The following is an 18859-nucleotide window of genomic DNA, read 5'->3' as shown; positions in this document are numbered from 1 at the left end:
ACCATTCACTCCCCCGGGATGCACAGACAGCGTGTGCTAGTGCAGAGGGCATCTGTTTGTGGTGAACATGAACCCTGCTGTATCCCCCAGTAGTCTGTGGCAGGAGGTGCTGGAGACTGTCGGGGGTGGGATTTCTATATTGCCCTGGGATCTGATCACTGGGCCCCAGAAGGGTTTAGCAGCTGGCAGAGGGAATAGAATCCAGGTCTGTCTGCATTAGGAATCCTCTGTGCTGATGTCATGACATCCGTGCAGCTGAATTGGTGCAAACCGCTAAAGTAGATGCCCTGCACTGGTGCACAAAGGAGCTTGCCTTGGTGCAGTTCGCTGCAGGAAGTTACCAGAGTGAGCCACATTGCTCCAGCGCATCTCCAGGAGGTGTTTGCCCTTATGTAACTGCGTCACTGTGATTATACTGGTGCAGATTGCTCTGATACAGATGGGCCCTGAATCCCAGCTCCCTGCTGTAATGGCAGGCTGTTGCAATGGGCAGCATTGGCTCTCACTATGTAAGGTGGGAATCTGTGAGCTTAGGGTTGGTTACACACCTACAGGTGCAGGGAGCTCTGCAGAACATGTGGCATCTGACCTGGAGATGGATAGTAGAGACAGCCTGTGCCGTCAACTGTTGGTCACTGACTTCTCCGCTCAGTTCAGTAGGGGAGGAGTGTGGGCTACTGTGCACTGGACAGTTAAATCTACACGGTCAAACATGCCTTGTGAGTGAGGTGAACACATGCTCATTTTCTGATCACCGCTGCCACGTTTCCTAACTCTTCCAGACTTAGAGTGTCTGTTCCTCACTGAGCGCCAGCCACATGGGAAGGCTTAAAAACCAGCTACCGAGTTACTGTGGTGCAAAAAAAAAAAAAGCGATGTGCTCAAAAATGTCTGGAGGGGTTTGAGTCAGACTCCTCTCAACTAGACAGGCCTTTCAAATACTCTTTGGTGTCACTTATGGGTGACCCCACTGCTGTTCTTTCATGGCTCTGAAAGGGTTACACTGCTGAGAGGGCTTCCAGAAAGTTCCTTTCTTGCTGCTGTGTTTGGGGAAAGAAAAGTCTGCAGGCAGGAGGTGAATTAAGTTACATCATTCCTGGCCCATAGTGCAACAAGTCACTTCCTGTTGCTGTGGTTTCTGGCACCACCTTGTGGCTTTCATGTCCCTGCGTGAAGGTTCCACTGAATGCATCCGGTGAAGTGGGCTGTAGCTCATGGAAGCTTATGCTCAAATAAATTTGTTAGTCTCTAAGGTGCCACAAGTCCTCCTTTTCTTTTTGAGTGAAGGTTACCGCACGTTCTTCTCAGTTGTTCACGTGCTGTTTATTGCTAGGTTGAACGTCCAGCTGTTGATCTTGTGCCTGGGGTGAAGTGCTCTGAGCTGTGTCAGTCCCTCCCAGGCTGGGAGTGCCCCTGGAATCCTTCTTGCCAGGCAAATTTACTGTGACAAACGTCTCCGTCATCCTGCCTCTGACTGCAGTGGACAAGCCCTAGCTGGGGATCCCAGTAGGCTTGGCAAGCCGGTCAATTGACTGCCTGTTTGGCCGCAGTCAAATAGTGTCAAATACTCCAGCAAGAACCCTGGGTCTAGGAGGCAGCGTGATTTTTGATTGCATCATGGAGCCTCACTTGTGTTTTCAAGACTTGGTTTCAGTGTTTCACTTTTTAATCTGAGTTAAAATAACTCAGTTAAATAATTTTTTTAAAATTAGGCATAAGTATCTATCTAAAGCTAAAGCTACTGGAGACAATGACGTCTTGCTCTTTTTTTTGTTACTGTTCTGATAAATTGGTATTTTAAAATATTTGACCATTTGTTTTTTTTATGACACATTTGATGTACCAGTCAAATGCCCAATTTTAGGTGCAACTCTTACCTTCCATATTACTTTCTCATTCTCAGTGCTGGCATCTAAGCTTTCATCAGCTGATCTGTGCCCCCCTGTTAGACCCTCGTGCCCAGAAAGCTGGATCGGATACCGAGGGAAATGCTACCATTTCTCAGAGTTGGAAGGGAACTGGACCTACAGCCGGAGCCACTGCTCTGCATTGGGTGCCTCCCTGGCTGGAATGGACAGTGAGCAGGAAATGGTGAGAGACTCTCTAATTGCCATACACTGGCCTTGGCTCAGCGGTGGCTGCTGCAGTAGGACCTGGGTTCTGCTCCTGCGGGGCAAGGAGCAGCTCTGAGCCCTCTCGTGCTGGAGGCCAGAATGAATGAACTTCCAGGATCTGAACCCCAGCCCAGTCTGGGCCCAGGGCCCTACTGTCTGTGTGTGATCACAGGATTGCCCATTCTCAGCTGCCTCCGTCCCCAAATAGGGAGACAGCTTCTCTCTAGGGCAGGGCTGGCTCAGGCATCTGCTGGCTGCTGGAGTGGGACTGAGAACCCAGCCAGTGCTCCTGTTTTGGGGATGGGAAAGGAGCAGCCAGCTGAGGAGGCGGGGGGGGGAGGGGGAGGGGATCCTCTCACATTGACCCCTCCCACTTCAACTTGACTCACTCCCTCCTCCTGCCTTGCTGTGGTGAGCAGGGGCTGCTCTGTGAGAAGAGACGTATCTGCAGAGACCTTGAGCGGGCCATTTAGAGATATGGGGCAAAAATCTGTTGGATGATTTAATTGGGGATGGGGGTTGGACAAGAAGATCTCCTGAGTCCCTTCCAACCCTGATATTCTATGAATATGCAACTAGGATTCTGTGCAGCACAGAGCCCTGGAGGGGTGTGGGGACCACCGGAGCTGGGGCTGATACCTGCTGTCCCTCGGCTTTCTTTAAGGCGTTCTTGCTGAGCCATAATGATATCCATGTCCACTGGATGGGCCTCCGGAGGGAGCAGAGTCTGCCCTAGAAATGGACCAACGGCACCGAATTCAACCACCTGTGAGTCTCTCACCTTCTGTACTAATTCCCTGGGCTTGGGGATTCTGGTGTCTGAGCTGTTTGAGTTCAGGTAGATCCATAGATTCATAGATACTAAGGTCAGAAGGGACCATTCTGATCATCTAGTCTGACCTCCTGCACAACGCAGGCCACAGAATCTCACCCACCCACTCCTACGAAAAACCTCACCTAAGTCTGAGCTATTGAAGTCCTCAAATCGTGGTTTAAAGACTTCAAGAAGCAGAGAATCGTCCCTCAAGTGACCCGTGCCCCATGCTACAGAGGAAGGCGAAAAACCTCCAGGGCCTCTTCCAATCTGCCCTGGAGGAAAATTCCTTCACCATTCAGTGCTAGTGAAACAACCAGACACGACCCTGGTCCGTTCGCGTCCTGCGTGTACCAGAGACCGATGGGAGCCGGTGTGTCCCTGAACTCTCAGCTTCCCCTCGCAGCACGGTGCTGGGCCCGAGACAGAGCCCGCCATAGCCAGAGGTGCCCTCGCAGTGTGCTGGGATTTCAGCTGGGACACTCGCTGTTCTCCCCCAGCCCTCTTCCGCAAGGTCCCTGGGGTGTCTGACACACACACACACCGGGGAAAGGAGGCAGCGGGGAGCTCAGGTTAACAGTGGCTGCTAGAGAGGGCACCCTCGCCGTGCCGAGCAATGCATTGCAGGTGCAGGTCCCGCTGGCGGGTTGCAGCCGGCAGGTTTGAGTGACTTGGCTGGTGAGGCCTCTGAATCCGCAACAAGGCACCGATGTTAAAGGAGCCTGCGGTTCACAGGTGCTGGATGCCTGGGGCTCCCACTGGAATGGGGTACAGTAGTGATAGCTGCCCAGACAACACCCCACGATGGGTTTCAGTGGGCTCCAAGTGTGATCACAAAACCAGCACTGCTTGAGCCCGGAGCAGGGTTTGAACCCCGGGACTTCAGCACTAGAAGCATGAGCCTCTGCCATAGGAGCTAAAGAATCCACTTCTTTAACTGAACACCCCACCTGATTGATAAAGCTCTTATGCAGGCCAGCCATTAGAGGGGGATGGAGACCCCCCACTTCTCTGGTCTGGGTTACTTCAGTACTTTGAAAAATCAGACTGTTATGGCGCTGGGTCAGTGCTCCCCAATGGACAGTCCCCATTCTACTGTATTGGACCCAACCTTTGGATCCCACCTGCTTCCAGCCTCACTGGGTCTGAATAGCTACCAGACACTGTCCCGAGTTTGGGCCTCTGTGGCATTCTCCTGGGGTACAGACTCTGTCTGGTACCCTCCTTAGGATGTGGGACCCTGCAGATCAGCTGCTGTAGGACCCAAAACTAGTGCTGAACCCTCCCAAACCTCCCTAGAGGCATGTTGTCCCTAGAGCGCCACCCTCCACTCCAGATTAACTCTGGGAAGGTCACGTGAGGGTTACAAACAAGGAACACAAGCTTTCACAAAGGAACACTGTTCTTCTTCAGCACTCTCTCTTTTTCCCCCATCCCCAACCGAAAGCTCAAGAGTTATAGATCAATGGAAAAGGAAACACCTGAATGCAATTTCCTCTTTCAGTGTCATCTTGGTTCTACTCCTTGTGTTTCAAGGAGGCAAGATCCCTCCTGCTCCCGACATTTCCTGCTCAGTCGTCTGGTTCTGGTGATGGTCTGCTCCTCTTGTTAGAGGACTGGTCCCTTTTGAAAATCAATCTAACAAATTCTCTCTGTCCTGCTGGGGACTTTCCATTCTCCAGCACCGCTGTGGGCTGCTCAGCATAGAGGGTCACTAACAGTCAGTGTTTCTGCAAAGCCCCCACTGTCCTGAGCTCCGCTCCTGAGGGGCTGTGAGAGTAGCTGCTCCGCACTCAGGCCTGCACTGTGGAGAACGGCTCCCCTGGTTGTGACTGGTATGAAATGCCTGGCCTCTGCCTGACTCCAGCTCCCTGGCTTCTGTGTTGCAGGTTTCAGATAAGAGGAGGAGGTGACTGCGCGTATCTGAATGACGAGAAGGGGTCAGCAGCTCACGGTGCTACATGGAAAGACGGTGGATCTGTAGCAAACCTGAGGTGTTTGTGATGGGAAAAGAGACTGCATTGGAAGGGGGCTCGAAATAAGACTCCTAGAAATGACACTGATATAACTCACACATATTTGAACGAGCCAAGTCCCATTCGTCAGCCTGGCCAAGATCTCAAAATCAGGCAGTGGGGCCCTCAAGCAATAAGTGCGTGTGGTTTAAACTGTGGATTCTTCGTATGTGCCTTCTGCTTTTGAACCTTTAAACTCAGGGTCACATTGTCAAGCTTTTCTCTGCAGCTGAGAGGGAGTGATCTTATGAGAAGGAGTCTCAGCCACATGCTGGGGAAATGAGGGAAGGGAAGGCCTTGTTCGTTTAGACTCCAGAACAGCATTTCCCAAATGCAGCCACCAGCTGGTTATTTTGCAGCTACAAGAGCCTCCAAAGTGCCCCAACAATCGCTGAGATGTTAATTATTAAAGGTGCCTTCTAAATGCCATAAATCATAATGTGCACTCCCTTTTAAATAGTGCCATGCAGGCAGAGCTGAACTACACAGGTGTGGTTTTCTTTCAAGTCACAAAGTGTATTCTTTGGCTAAGAACATAAGAATGGCCATCCTGGGTCAGACCAAAGGCCCTCCAGCCCAGTATCCTGTCTGCCAACAGCGGCCAATGCCAGGTGCCCCAGAGGGAGTGAACCTAACAGGCAACGATCAAGTGATCTCTCTCCTGCAATCGATCTCCACCTTCTGACAAACAGAGGCTAGGGACACCATTCCTTACCCATCCTGGCTAATAGCCATTCATGGACTTAACTTGAATGAATTTATCCAGTTCTCTTTTAAACCCTGTTCTAGTCCTAGCCTTCTCAACCTCCTCAGGCAAGGAGTTCCACAGGTTGACTGTGCGCTGTGTGAAGAACTTCCTTTTATTTGTTTTAAACCTGGTGCCCATTAATTTCATTTGGTGGCCCCTAGTTCTTGTGTTATGGGAACAAGTAAATAGCTTTTCCTTATTCACTTTCTCCACACCACTCATGGTTTTATAGACCGCTAATCACTGTGTTTACATCTCATGTTACTGTAGCTCTATAAGTGGCTATTGGCCATTTCACTGCGTGGTGTTTGGGTAGGTTGTGATTGTTCATGGGGGTGGGGGGGAGGAGGTGAAAGAGTTAAAAATATGAATGGGTATCAGAAAGTATTTAAAATAATCTAGTGCCAGAAAATGACCTTGAATGTGATAGCAGGTGGCTCCTCTGAGACATTCTGCTAAGAAAAGCAAAACATAGAAAGAAAAATGAACACTTCAGCACCAGGGGGAAAGGGAGTTTCCTGTGTTTCTGAAGCCATCCGATTCCGCTTCTGAGCAAGTTGCCGAGTGCGGTTTGTAAGAGAGAAATTCATCAAGTTGAAATTTATGTAGTGCAACGTCCCTACAGCACTCATGCAAGGAAAGTTGAACAAAATTACCACAGTGAGTTTCAGAGGCGCAAGCTGTTAAATGATGCAAAAACCAAGCTGAAAAGACAACAGCAACTGTGGGAGATGGAGACTATCAAATGTTCTAAGGAAGAATTTGTCAATGGAAGATATCAGAATTTGGCAGAGCATAAAGCTACCCCACGGGTCATGAGTAACGAAGTAAACAAGATTATATACAGGTTGAGAATTTGGCTACACTACAAAGCTAATAGCATGAGAAGCGACTTCTAGTTTCCAGCACAGCAGAATAATGAAACACTAAGATAAGGACATTGGATAATGAATTGTAAAAAGGATAAACAACTATCGTATATATATGACTGTATAATCAGAAATAAAATGCTTTTACCAGCAACTGTCTCAGTTGTGCTGCAAGCCAGCCTGCTAACAGCGACAAATGGTGACCCCGACGTGATAGGAATTCCGTGAGTTCGGCACCACGTCCGGAGTAAAAAACATCAGGGACCGCCGCTGCCGGTGTCCTCAATTTAACGGAGGAACCAGGACGCCCAATTGAGGCGAGGGAGCTCCCCACTATTAAAGGTGAGCGGCGGGGGACATCTCTCATAATGGGAGTCGCAGCATCTGCAGATGAGCAGGCCATATTCAAGGTCTTAAGCAATCTGCTCAGTAACCAGGAAGAAAAATTTTCCCCGGAAGCTCTTCAAAAACTGCTTCAGTGGGGAAGGCGACGGGGTTTTTTGGTTACTGCAAAGAATGTATTTGATTTTTCGGTATGGAAGGCGTTGGGGGAGGACATGTGGGATTCAGTGGGTGTTGGGAATAAAGAGGCTATTGCGTTAAGCCCTACCTGGCGAATAGTTCATCGAGCCGTTACAAATGTGGTGGCTCAGGCTGGAGCCCGTACCGCGCTACGTGAGGCACTTGGGTCGCCCCCTAAAGGGGTGTTCCCGGCCGGGGCGCAAGATTTTTTTGGGAAAACAACACCCACGATCCCCTTGGCACCCCCAGAGGCTGGTGAAGTGCCACTACCTGGAGATGCCGATTGCTCGGGTGATGAAGAACCAATGGCAGTGGATCAATCGGTTTCAGAGGGACAATCTCCCCAGGGCAAGGTTGTTTCTGTGCCTGAGAAATCCGGGCTATATCCTTCGGTGGAGCATCCTTCGGTTTTACCGTCGGCCCCTGTTGCACCGGTTCGGATTACTGATTTGCCTGAAGGGGGAGAATTTGGTGACCTGACGCAGGAACAAATAATTCGCCGTTTGTACAAGGAGGGCAGTAAGGCTCAGCAGATAATGGATGAACTGGATCGAAAGGAGGGTAGACCAGCGGGATCATCACAGTCACAGTTATTGAAACAGCTACGGGATCAAGGCATACCAGATCCTTCGCAGTGGTCTCATGTTTGCAAATTATGCGGATATTATAACTGTATGGAACATCTCACATCGGAAGGAGCCTTGACGACAACAGCAGAGGAAGACTACCGTAAACTTTTGAATCCTATTACGCGACCGGTCCGACAAAAGGCAAAGCCTCTGCCGCCTGAGTACTCTCCGGTCAAACGAGAACTAGGGGACAGAGGGAGAGGGGTGATTTGGAGAACAGAGGGAGAGAGGAGAGAAGGATCCCCTGATCCGATTAAGAGGTGGCATGGGTTGATAAAGGATGCTATTATTGAAGGGGAATTCTTGGATGCTATGCCAGCTACGTTCCCAGTTTCAGTATCACAGACCGGGGCTAGAACATGGGTACCGTTAGATTGGAAACTAATGAGGGAAGCCCAAAAGGCTATTATGGCATATGGGCTAAAAAATCCTTATGTACAAGCATTATTGGAGCAAATGTTTTCGGGGCAGGCTATGTGTCCTTTTGATGCACAAAAATTTGCTGACATGCTATTAACACCCACACAGAAATTATTATGGAAAGATTCGTGGAAAAAGAAGGCTGAGCATGCGGTAGTGACTAATTTAGATAAACCCCAAGGCGACCCTCTCCAGGCAGCAACATTAGACATGCTGTTGGGAGAGGGGCGATTTGAAGATCCTCAGGTACAGGCGCGATTGGTACCCCAAATATTACAACAGTCTCAACTTCTAGCATTGGAGGCATTTAAGGAGCTCCCTGATTTGGGCACCCCTTCACCCCCATATTTAAAAATCATGCAGGGTATGGGTGAATCCTTTGCCCTCTTCTTGGATTGTCTAAGAACGGCATTGGATAGGGCCCCTAATTTAACACCAGAAGCCCGATCGGCGCTAGGATTAGATTTAGCTCTCCAAAATGCTAATCCCACGTGTAAGAAGATTTTGGTGACTGCCAAAATCGACCTCCCTAGTCGATATGATTGAAGCCTGCACTCGTGCCCCCTTGGTGGAGGAGGAGGATAAGGCAAAGATTCATGCACGCGCCTTGGCGGTAGCCTTGAACACCTCCAAGCCGAATTGGCGAAAGGGAAGGGAGGGGGCGTGTTATCAATGTGGTATGATGGGTCATTTAAAACGAAACTGCCCAAAGAAAAGGGCACAAACGCAAAGCAGCTCACCCCCTGCCCCTTTTCCTGGGACCTGTTATCGATGTGAAAAATTCGGCCACAGGGCCACGGAATGCCGCTCTCGGTTTAAGAAGGATGGAACCCCATTGCAGGGGGCGGGAAACGCCTTGCAGAGCGCCAACCGGCAGGGCGTGAAGACAAACAATACTCCGGCTGCTTGGATGGCCTCCGCGGGGCAACCGCCGGCAGTGCCGGAGTTGATTTGGCCACCGCCACCGACTTTACATTAGAGAATGATGAGGTAAAACTTGTCCCTTCCGTGGCCTCTGGACCGCTGGGGCATGGGCTAAGTGCGTTATTGATTGGCAGATCATCTTCTTCCCTTAGGGGGCTCTTTGTGCTTCCTGGGCTGATTGATGCTGATTACACAGGGAACATAGGAATTATGATATGGGCACTTTGCCCGCCCATTACGATTATGGCGGGAACAAAAATTGCACATCTAATACCTTTCTGTGCGACTGTTCCCTCTGCATTACCTCAGGTGAGAGGGACCAGTGGGTTTGGGTCCTCAGACTCTATGCCACTGACGACGGCATTTGTTCTATCAATCGGAAGGGACCGTCCTACGCGTGTAGTTCAATTCAGAGGCCAAGATGGCTTTTCCTTTGAGCACCGAGTTCTTATTGATACAGGAGCGGATGTTACGGTGTTGCCCCTGCATGCATGGCCATCGGCATGGCCACTGCAGCCAGTAACCACACCCCTTCAGGGTATCGGTGGGCAACGTAATCCCACGTTGAGTGAATTCTTTATTAACATTACTGATGTCACTGACCATACATTGATGGGGTCGGTTCGCCCTTATCTTGTTGATTCAACTATTTGGTTATTGGGGAGAGATTGTTTAAGTCAGTGGGGAGTCACGATTAGCTCTCTGCCTTTCTAGTAGCGGCCACTGAGGAGCGGCCAACCCTTGCCTTATCCTGGCGTTCTGATGAGCCGATCTGGGTTGCTCAGTGGCCGCTGCCAACAATTAAGCTTGCCACGTTAATGGAATTGGTGGCTGAACAAGTAAATCTTGGCCATCTGGAACCCTCCGTTAGTCCATGGGATACGCCTGTATTCACTATTCTTAAAAAATCAGGGAAATGGCGTTTATTGCAGGACTTACGTGCCATTAACGCCATCATAGTCGATATGGGCTCCTTACAACCTGGCCTACCTGCCCCGTCTATGCTCCCATCTGAATGGCCGTTACTTATTATTGATTTAAAGGATTGTTATTTTACCATTCCTTTGCACCCAAAAGACAGAGAACGTTTTGCCTTCTCTGTCCCGACAGTAAACCATGAGGCTCCTGCCCTTCGATACCAATGGAAGGTTTTGCCTCAAGGAATGAAAAATTCACCCACAATCTGTCAACTTTTTGTTGCATGGGCTATTCACCCTATTCGAACAAGGTATCCCCACTGGAAAATATATCATTATATGGATGATCTTTTGTTTGCGGCTCCTACAGCCTTTGAACCCTCTGTTATTACATTGATTACTTCCCAATTAGCACAAGCAGGTCTTGTAGTGGCCCCGGAAAAGGTTCAAACCCAACCTCCCTTTTTATATTTGGGTCTTTGGGTTACTGATCGTACAGTACGTCCTCAACATTTGACATTTTCACCTCATGTTCAGACACTATATGATGCTCAGAAATTACTGGGTGAACTTCAGTGGCTCCGCCCACTTTGTGGTATCACAAATCATGATATATCCCCTCTCCTTCCTCTATTACAAGGGGGGAGAAGTCCCGGGGATAAACGGCAATTATCAGCACAACAGCGGGAGGCATTACAACGAATTGGTCAAAAGGTTGGAAATGGTTATTTGGGCAGATACAAAGAAAATCTGCCCTTTGTGGTAGCAGTTTTTAGTTTGGATTCAGTGTTGGAAGCATTGTTATTTCAATGGGATGAAACGGATAGAGATTCGTTAATAGGGTTAGAATGGATATTTCCACCCTGTAAAAATATACGGACGGTGACTTCCAGAGTTGAAGCTATAGCTATGTTAATAATGCAAGCACGAAAAAGAGTAACTACCATGACAGGGACTGATCCGCACCAGATTTTGTTACCCTTTTCCAAAATGGTTATTACACAGTTGTTGATGCATGATACTATGTTCGCCATTGCCTTAGCTGATTATCAAGGCCAATTGAGCTGTTACTACCTGCCCCACCGTCTCTTTTCCTCCCCTCTGCAACTAGAAAGACACCTTATGAAGCAGGAAAGACCGGTAAAAGGAATAACGGTGTTCACTGATGCGGCGGGACGAACGGGAACTGCGGGGATGGTATGGTGGGATGGATGTGTTTGGGCCCATAAAAAGATTATTAGTGAAGGATCAGTGCAGATACTAGAACTTTTGGCCATACTTATGGCCTTTGAAAATTGGAGCAAAGAACCACTCAATGTTATAAGTGATTCCAAGTATGCTGTGGGCTTGGTGAATAAGTTGGAGAGAGCGATGCTTGGAAGAATTCACAACCCTAGATTACAACAAATACTTTTGCGTCTTTGGCATCGACTTGATGGGAGAAGGGACAGATATTTTGTGGGGCATTTAAGAAGCCACACGGGCCTACCGGGATACTTAAGTATAGGGAATGAGCAAGCAGACACTCTAGTAGGATCTGTGGTGGTACCGAATCAATTTGAGCAAGCCCGTCTATCACATGAGTTCTTCCATCAGTCGGCAAGAGCTCTTACTCGACAATTTTCCCTACCCATATCTCAGACCCGGAGTATTGTGGCCTCATGCTCAGAATGTAACAAACTAGCCCCTGCTTTTCCTATTGGGGTCAATCCCCGAGACTTAGAAGCATTAATATTATGGCAATCAGATGTTACTCAATATAATCCGTTTGGAAAACAGAAATATGTTCATGTATCTATAGATACGTTCTCTGGGGCTATTTCGGCCATGCCCCATGCTTCCACCAGTAGTAAGGATGTAATCAAACATTGGCAGGCATGTTTTGCAGCGCTAGGTGTGCCAAAAACAATAAAAACAGACAATGGAGCTGGGTATATCGCTAGGCGTACGCAAGCCTTTTTGCAATTGTGGGGAGTAAACCATAAAACAGGGGTGCCGGGGAATTCGACAGACCAGGCCATTGTTGGGAGCACTCATGCTACTTTAAAAGCAATGTTAGATAAGCAATCACGATGTGGGGAGGATGCTATACTGCAGACTCCCGCTGGGCGACTAGCGAAGTCTATATATGTATTGAACTGGCTCCAACCTATTAACGCTGTTGATAACAGTAATAATGTTCCAATACAAAAGCATTTAGGGGGAACAGGGATGGAAAAGGAGCAAGAAAAACCAAAGGTAAAGTGGTTTGATTATGCTTCTCAACAGTGGAAAGGACCGGTACCGTTATTAACCTGGGGTCGGGGTTATGCTTGTGTCTCCCTTGACGCAGGTCCTCGGTGGATACCCGCAAAGTGGGTCCGGCCCTGTATTACAGAATCAACGAAGGATGAAACTGCTGCTTCTATGGATAATCCTATGGCCGCTATGGCTAGTCTCTTCTCTGCTTACACGCATTGATCCCCGTCAGAACGTATGGGTCACCTGGGCGAATCAGACAGGGCAATCTTCATTTTGTTTATCTATAGCAACACCCGCGGACCCTTTTAGTACGTGCCTTATAGGTTATCCGAGTATAGATTTAAATGGATATCGAGGGTACATTAGCAATGATAGTGTCCTTCGCTCAAGTGATTTTAATGATACTAATATTAATAATACTTGTTATCGATTATATAATGGGACACCAGGGCAACAGTGCCCGGGGGTTGCTTGGAGTTTATTGCAAGGAACGCTAATAAATTTATTAAATCAATCACTGCTTAACCCACCCCAAGAACTCACATTATTAGGATCCTTACCTGCAACAATAAACGATACTCATAATCATTCAATGGGGTGCATTGAATTAGGTGGACAATTCCATGTATTGTATTCTCAATATGGGTGGAAAATGAATGTTTCTATGTTTTCTAATATGCAAAATATTACGCCAATTGCCTCCTTTATGGCGGGAAATTATTGTCAGCAAGGAGGGGCCAACCTAGGCTTACAATTGCCGCAAAAGGGTATATGGAATAATGGATCAGCAAAGGCATTACCACCAGGGACCTTTCTTATTTGCGGAAATCGCGCATGGCAGGGTATCCCTAGTTTTCCCATGGGAGGGCCATGTTATTTAGGCCGCTTGACACTGTATGCACCTAACCGTAATATGATTAAACGCCAAAGCCATCGCACTAGGCGAGTATTGGAGGACTTTACACCTGATTGTAAGGATACAATAACCTTTTGGGATACTCCTTCAAAAATATTTGCGGCATTTCTTGCCGCTGGTGTCGCTAGTGTAAAGAGTTTAGTTGATTTAGAGAAATTGGCCTATTGGAGTATTAAGCAATTTAATTTAACTTCAGAAATATTGACTGCTTTACTAATGGATGTAGATAGTATTCGTCATGCGGTACTACAAAATCGTGCTGCAATTGATTTTTTGCTGTTAGCCCATGGGCATGGATGTGAGGATTTTGAAGGTATGTGCTGTTTTAATTTGTCTGACCATTCTCATTCCATCCATGAATTACTAGCATGGTTAGAACAAAATCTTCATAAATTAACAAAGGAAACCAATCCCTTATGGGATTGGTTGTCTAAATTTGGATGGCCCGGCTGGCTAACTTCGTTGTTGCATATTATAATAATAATGGGATTTTGTATTTGTATTTTTTGCTTATGTGGTCCTTGTATAATCCAATGTATGCGTTGGGCTATATCTCGCATGGTTTCTGATGCCTTTAAAAAACAAAAAGGGGGAGGTGTGGGAGATGGAGACTATCAAATGTTCTAAGGAAGAATTTGTCAATGGAAGATATCAGAATTTGGCAGAGCATAAAGCTACCCCACGGGTCATGAGTAACGAAGTAAACAAGATTATATACAGGTTGGGAATTTGGCTACACTACAAAGCTAATAGCATGAGAAGCGACTTCTAGTTTCCAGCACAGCAGAATAATGAAACACTAAGATAAGGATATTGGATAATGAATTGTAAAAAGGATAAACAACTATCGTATATATATGACTGTATAATCAGAAATAAAATGCTTTTACCAGCAACTGTCTCAGTTGTGCTGCAAGCCAGCCTGCTAACAGCGACAAGCAACGGCTCAGATTTTGTTGTTACTATTATCATTATTATTACTGGACTAGGTTGATTGGGTTTTTTTGTCTGTGAAAGAAATTTTGGACATATTGGCAGGTACATTCCTTCATTATTATTTGGACTTCTATTATGTAAAGCATTTTTAAATTTAGTTCAGAATTGTTGTACAGCCGTCCACCTTTTACCAAAAAAGCAAAAGAACAACAAAAAAGACAACACTGTGCAAAGCACTGGTTTGTTTTGCGTTTAGGTCCAGTAAAGATAAGACACAACTGTACCTTATATTTATTATTGAGTCTGCAAAAAATCCCTATGTAAATATGCACATGTAATTTATTTGTTTTTCCTACGGTTAGTTAAATATTGTCAGAGCCGCATTCTGAGGCTGCCAAAAATTTGTGAAAACCTTGGCTCTAGAAAGTGTTAGGATTTTGTTTTCTATGTAACCATTACTTTCCAGTATTTGCAAAAAGAAAAGGAGTACTTCTGGCACCTTAGAGACTAACAAATTTATTTGAGCATAAGCTTTCGTGAGCTATAGCTCACATCATCAGATGTATTCAGTGGAAAATACAGTGGGGAGATTTATATACATAGAGAACATGAAACAATGGGGGTTACCAGTATTTATTCACTCTCGCTTGCATCTCTGTTCTTTGATAATAAACTCATTCTTGTTTTCTGTATGTCTAAGTGCTGTGTTCTAAATAGAGTGGTTGGCCTGAATTGAATCTTACAAGCTGCGGTGGACTGCGCCTGTGGGAATAGAGTCATAGTTCTGAATGTGCTCAGTGGAACGGGCTGAGCACTCCAGAGGGACGCTCAGAGGCTTTGGGGGTGTTTATCGCTAACCTGTGCACAGAGAGCGAGGCCTGCAGGGGGCTGGAAGGTCGGGCTTGCGCTGCCAGGGGTGGTGGTTTCAGGGAGCTGACCCATGGCAGGCCTGGACAAGGCTCCCTCAAAGGTGCCTCGTATGCCTGCTATGAATCGCTCAAACGGGCACACGTACCCGGCTCATTCCCCCCAGGTACAACCCGCACAAGGCATTCTGCCAGGGCGAGGAGAACACGTGTGCTTCTGCCCTTCTGTCCCATTCCTGCTGCTTGTCCGGAGCTAGGCGGCCTGTGATGGGTTTTCAGTGTTTGCTGCTTTCAGTGGGTTTAGCCTGTGAGTGGATGCGGGAGGGGAAAAGAGAGTCAGAAAGTTGTATCCAGAGGGTTTAGGGAAGCATCAACCTCCACAGTCCCATGGAAGTCGTGGCAAATAAAAGTATGTGAACTACCACACCACACTGCCTCACATTCCCCCGCATATGTCAGCCTGCGGTGCAAGGATGGGGGTGCACCAGACGTCTCTATTGTCCTTGCTCGCCTGGAGCCAACCCCAGTGAGAATAGGGGGGATTTCTGATTGGCTGTACTGGGCCTGCTACCCAGCAGTGTCTTGAGCCCACTCCCGGTGAAAATTCTCATCCTTAGTCCCACAAATAGGGTGCAGGCCGTGTCAGGCCATACTGCGGTTGACATTAGCACCGCTCACCACAGGGCCCTGGGCAGCAGAAGGGTCAATTACTCAGTTGGTTTTAAGAGCCATGGCAGGAGAGGGGAGGTAGGAGCTCCTTAAAACTACATTGGACACAGACAGGCTCTTGAGCTCCCTGCCCCATGGCCCCGTCCCCACTCTGCCCCTTCCCCCAAGGCCTCACCCTCGCACCCCCTCTTCCTGACCCGGCTCCGACCTCCCACCCACCTCTGAACAGCTGATTGGTGGGTACTGAGCACCCGCTGTTTTTTTTTTTTTTCTGTGGATGCTTCAGCCCTGGAGCACCCAGGGAGTCAGTGCCCACAGCAGGTGTGTAAGACTAAGTGACGTGTGTGTGTGACAGAGAAAGAGGGAGAAGGGTTAGATAATTTCTGTATTGATAAATGCAAGAGTTGAAAATGAGTCGGGCCTCAAAACTGTTACTTAAAAAATCATGAGACTTAAAATACTAAATGCAGAGTTTTTTATCTGCTGGTTTGTGAGCCTTTGGCGGTCATGGTTTCTAGCATTCTCTGCAAGGGTTAAAGACTTCTTTTTGTCCCCCCTCCCTAAAAAAACCATGAGAACTGAGGTTCTGGCTTGCTCACAGGACTCTAGGAGCTGGGGCTTTAAGAAAAACACCAAATATCATGAGCCATAAAAGGGGAGAATGGGCAGTAAGTTACAGCTGGTTTAGAGAAAGTGCAACTCCCTAGAAGTCAGAAGGAAGCAGACGAGGAACTGTGTGTTGGGGGTGTATCTGAGTCCCACAACCTCCTGGTGTAATGTGGATTATACTCTGCTTCTGCCTCCCAGCTCTGGGTTACCTAACCTGGAGGGGAGGGAAGCCCAACCCCAATGGAACAGGGTCGTGCAAGAGAACCTCCTCCCTTGTGCTCTGAGCTGCTGGAGATCAGCACTTCACACTCCTTAATGCCTTAATTCACTCTCCTGTCTGGTGATTTACACAGTCACAGAGGCTCTCAAAACAAATGCTCCAATATTACTTTACAATGTGGGATACAGATGTCAGAAGAAATGAGATTCATGTTGCAGCAGCTCACAAGCATTCAATAAAGGCTAAACACATTCTTATAACACTAATACCTATTTTAACACACAGGTGAGCCAGCCTGATCCCAGTTGTGTATTTCTCAGTGTCATAAATATAAAGGGAAGGGTAAACACCTTTAAAATCCCTCCTGGCCAGAGGAAAAACCCTTTCACCTGTAAAGAGTTAAGAAACTAGGATAACCTCGCTGGCACCTGACCAAAATGACCAATGAGGAGACATGATACTTTCAGAGCTGGAGGGTGGGGGAGAAACAAAGTGGCTGGGTCTGTCTGGGTGATGCTTTTGCCGGGGACAGAACAGGAATGGAGTCTTAGAACTTAGTAAGTAACCTAGCTAGATATGCATTAGATTATGATTTCTTTAAATGGCTTGGAAATAAGCTGTGCTGAATGGAATGGATATTCCTGTTTTTGTGTCTTTTTGTAACTTAAGGTTTTGCCTAGAGGGATTCTCTATGTTTTGAATCTGATTACCCTGTAAGGTATTTACCATCCTGATTTTACAGAGGTGATTTTTTTTTTTTTTTTACTTCTATTAAAATTCTTCTTTTAAGAAACTGTATGCTTTTTCATTGTTCTTAAGATCCAAGGGTTTGGGTCTGTGGTCACCTATGCAAATTGGTGAGGATTTTTATCAAACCTTCCCCAGGATGGGAGGTGCAAGGTTTTGGTGAGGATTTTGAGGGAAAAGATGTTTCCAAATGGGCTCTTTCCTAATAAAATAAACCCGGTTAGACGTTTGGTGGTGGCAGCGAAAGTCCAAGGGCAAAAGGTAAAATAGCTTGTACCTTGGGGAATTTTTAACCTAAGCTGGTAAAGTAAGCTTCGGAGGTTTTCATGCAGGTCCCCGCATCTGTACCCTAGAGTTCAGAGTGGGGAAGGAACCTTGACATTCAGGGTCCCATTGAGACACGGGGACTTTGGCATGACCTGGCACCTGGTCTGTCTGTGTCACACCTACCCCCTCCCTGCCCTTTTCAAACCCACTGGGCTCCAGGAAGGGAGAGAACAGATATTTCTCCTCTTACTCCTATGTTCCAGGCCCTAGGTGTCCCACGAGGAGTGTAACAGGGGTTCTACTCCCTTGGCAGGTGCAGTGCTCTTAAAACTAAAAATGGAAAATTAAAACCAGTTTAAAAATGTTCATGCTTTAATCCAAAAGCAATATCTGGCAACAAAAAACAGGAACTTGGTGGTGTAAACCTGCAAACTTCAAAATCAATTTGGGTTTTCAAAACACCCCAAAAACTGACCCATAAAAAAATCTTGTTAAAAAGTTTCTTGGGGGATGGGGGGATGGAGAACATCCCCCCTCAGCTCTATTCCAGACCACAGAATGGGAATGATGAATATTTTTAAAAGATTCCATAGATAATTTTCTATAGTGAAAAGCTTCTGTGGGGGAATGTCAGGGCAGTGAAAGCTGAGGCTGGTGCCTTGGCTCAGTTAGGCAGAGTTCCTGGTCCAGCTGAGGTAGGTTGGAAAGGCTGGATTTGAGCCATTCCACTGGCGGAAAAAGAGATGGCATGGGTGGGGGGACAAGATGTGCAAATAGCATCTCTTGTTTTCCCCTGAATCAACAGTTTTCTGCCCAGTGATGCACAGAGCATTCCCTGACATTCCGGAATTGGTCAGATGTGATGGGCACAAGAAATCACAGTCCGGCTTTTCCAGGGCTAGATTCTATAATACTCTTCTTATCAGCCCCCTTCCACTGCATCCTCCTGTGCCTTTGTAAAGGCATCGGGTTTGGTGCAGATCCAGTGTCTCTTACTGGTGCATCGCAAGCTGCTGACCCCACTCGGATCATTCAGATACGCGCAGTCTCCTCCTCCTCCTCCTCCTATCGGAAACCTGAAAGAAAGAGCTGGTGTCAGGTAGGAGTTGGACATTTCCCATCAGTCACAGGCAGGGAGAGCCGCTCTCGCACAGTTCAGGGAGCTGCTGCACTCACAGCCCCTTGTGATTCCCCTTCCTGCACCTGCCACAGGCCCCACCTAGAAAGGGAGCAGTGGGGCAGCAAGGCCAGGAAAAGTTCTAAGATCAACTGACCTCCATGGAGCATTTAAACCAGGTGGGTATTAACCCAGTTCCTACTCGCTCTTCCCCCCCCACCCACCCGCTGGGTCTGGATGGGCCTGGGCAGGCCCAACCCACCCAAACTGCCCCGGGTGCAGGTTCCAGGTGACTCTCA

The 18859-nt window shown here is 47.5% G+C and overlaps 1 protein-coding gene, 1 long non-coding RNA gene and 1 pseudogene across 3 annotated transcripts in view; 2 read left to right on the top strand and 1 right to left on the bottom strand.

Moving 5' to 3' along the window:
- LOC119842653 overlaps positions 1-18859 on the top strand; it is a 1040433-nt pseudogene that overhangs the window by 229350 nt on the left and 792224 nt on the right.
- Positions 1-18859, bottom strand: part of LOC119842869 (C-type lectin domain family 2 member E-like) — a 268909-nt gene that overhangs the window by 246132 nt on the left and 3918 nt on the right. The window contains exon 3 of one of the 2 annotated variants that reach the window (XM_038371045.2): positions 17812-18519. The exons of the other annotated variant lie outside the window; for it this stretch is intronic. Within the exon in view, the coding sequence (XP_038226973.2) occupies positions 18366-18519 (154 nt within the window). The 3' untranslated portion in view covers positions 17812-18365. Of the gene's footprint in view, positions 1-17811; positions 18520-18859 lie in introns of those variants that run through there. 2 annotated transcript variants of the gene reach the window in all.
- LOC119842652 lies at positions 1285-5012 on the top strand. The gene is made up of 2 exons (XR_006275660.1): positions 1285-2091; positions 4818-5012. It is a non-coding gene; the product is annotated as an uncharacterized LOC119842652 (long non-coding RNA).

This window comes from Dermochelys coriacea, chromosome 14, assembly GCF_009764565.3.
Source record: "Dermochelys coriacea isolate rDerCor1 chromosome 14, rDerCor1.pri.v4, whole genome shotgun sequence".
Classification (NCBI taxonomy): domain Eukaryota; kingdom Metazoa; phylum Chordata; order Testudines; family Dermochelyidae; genus Dermochelys; species Dermochelys coriacea.
Note: the sequence above shows the minus strand (reverse complement) of the source record. Positions and strands in the feature narration are given on the sequence as shown.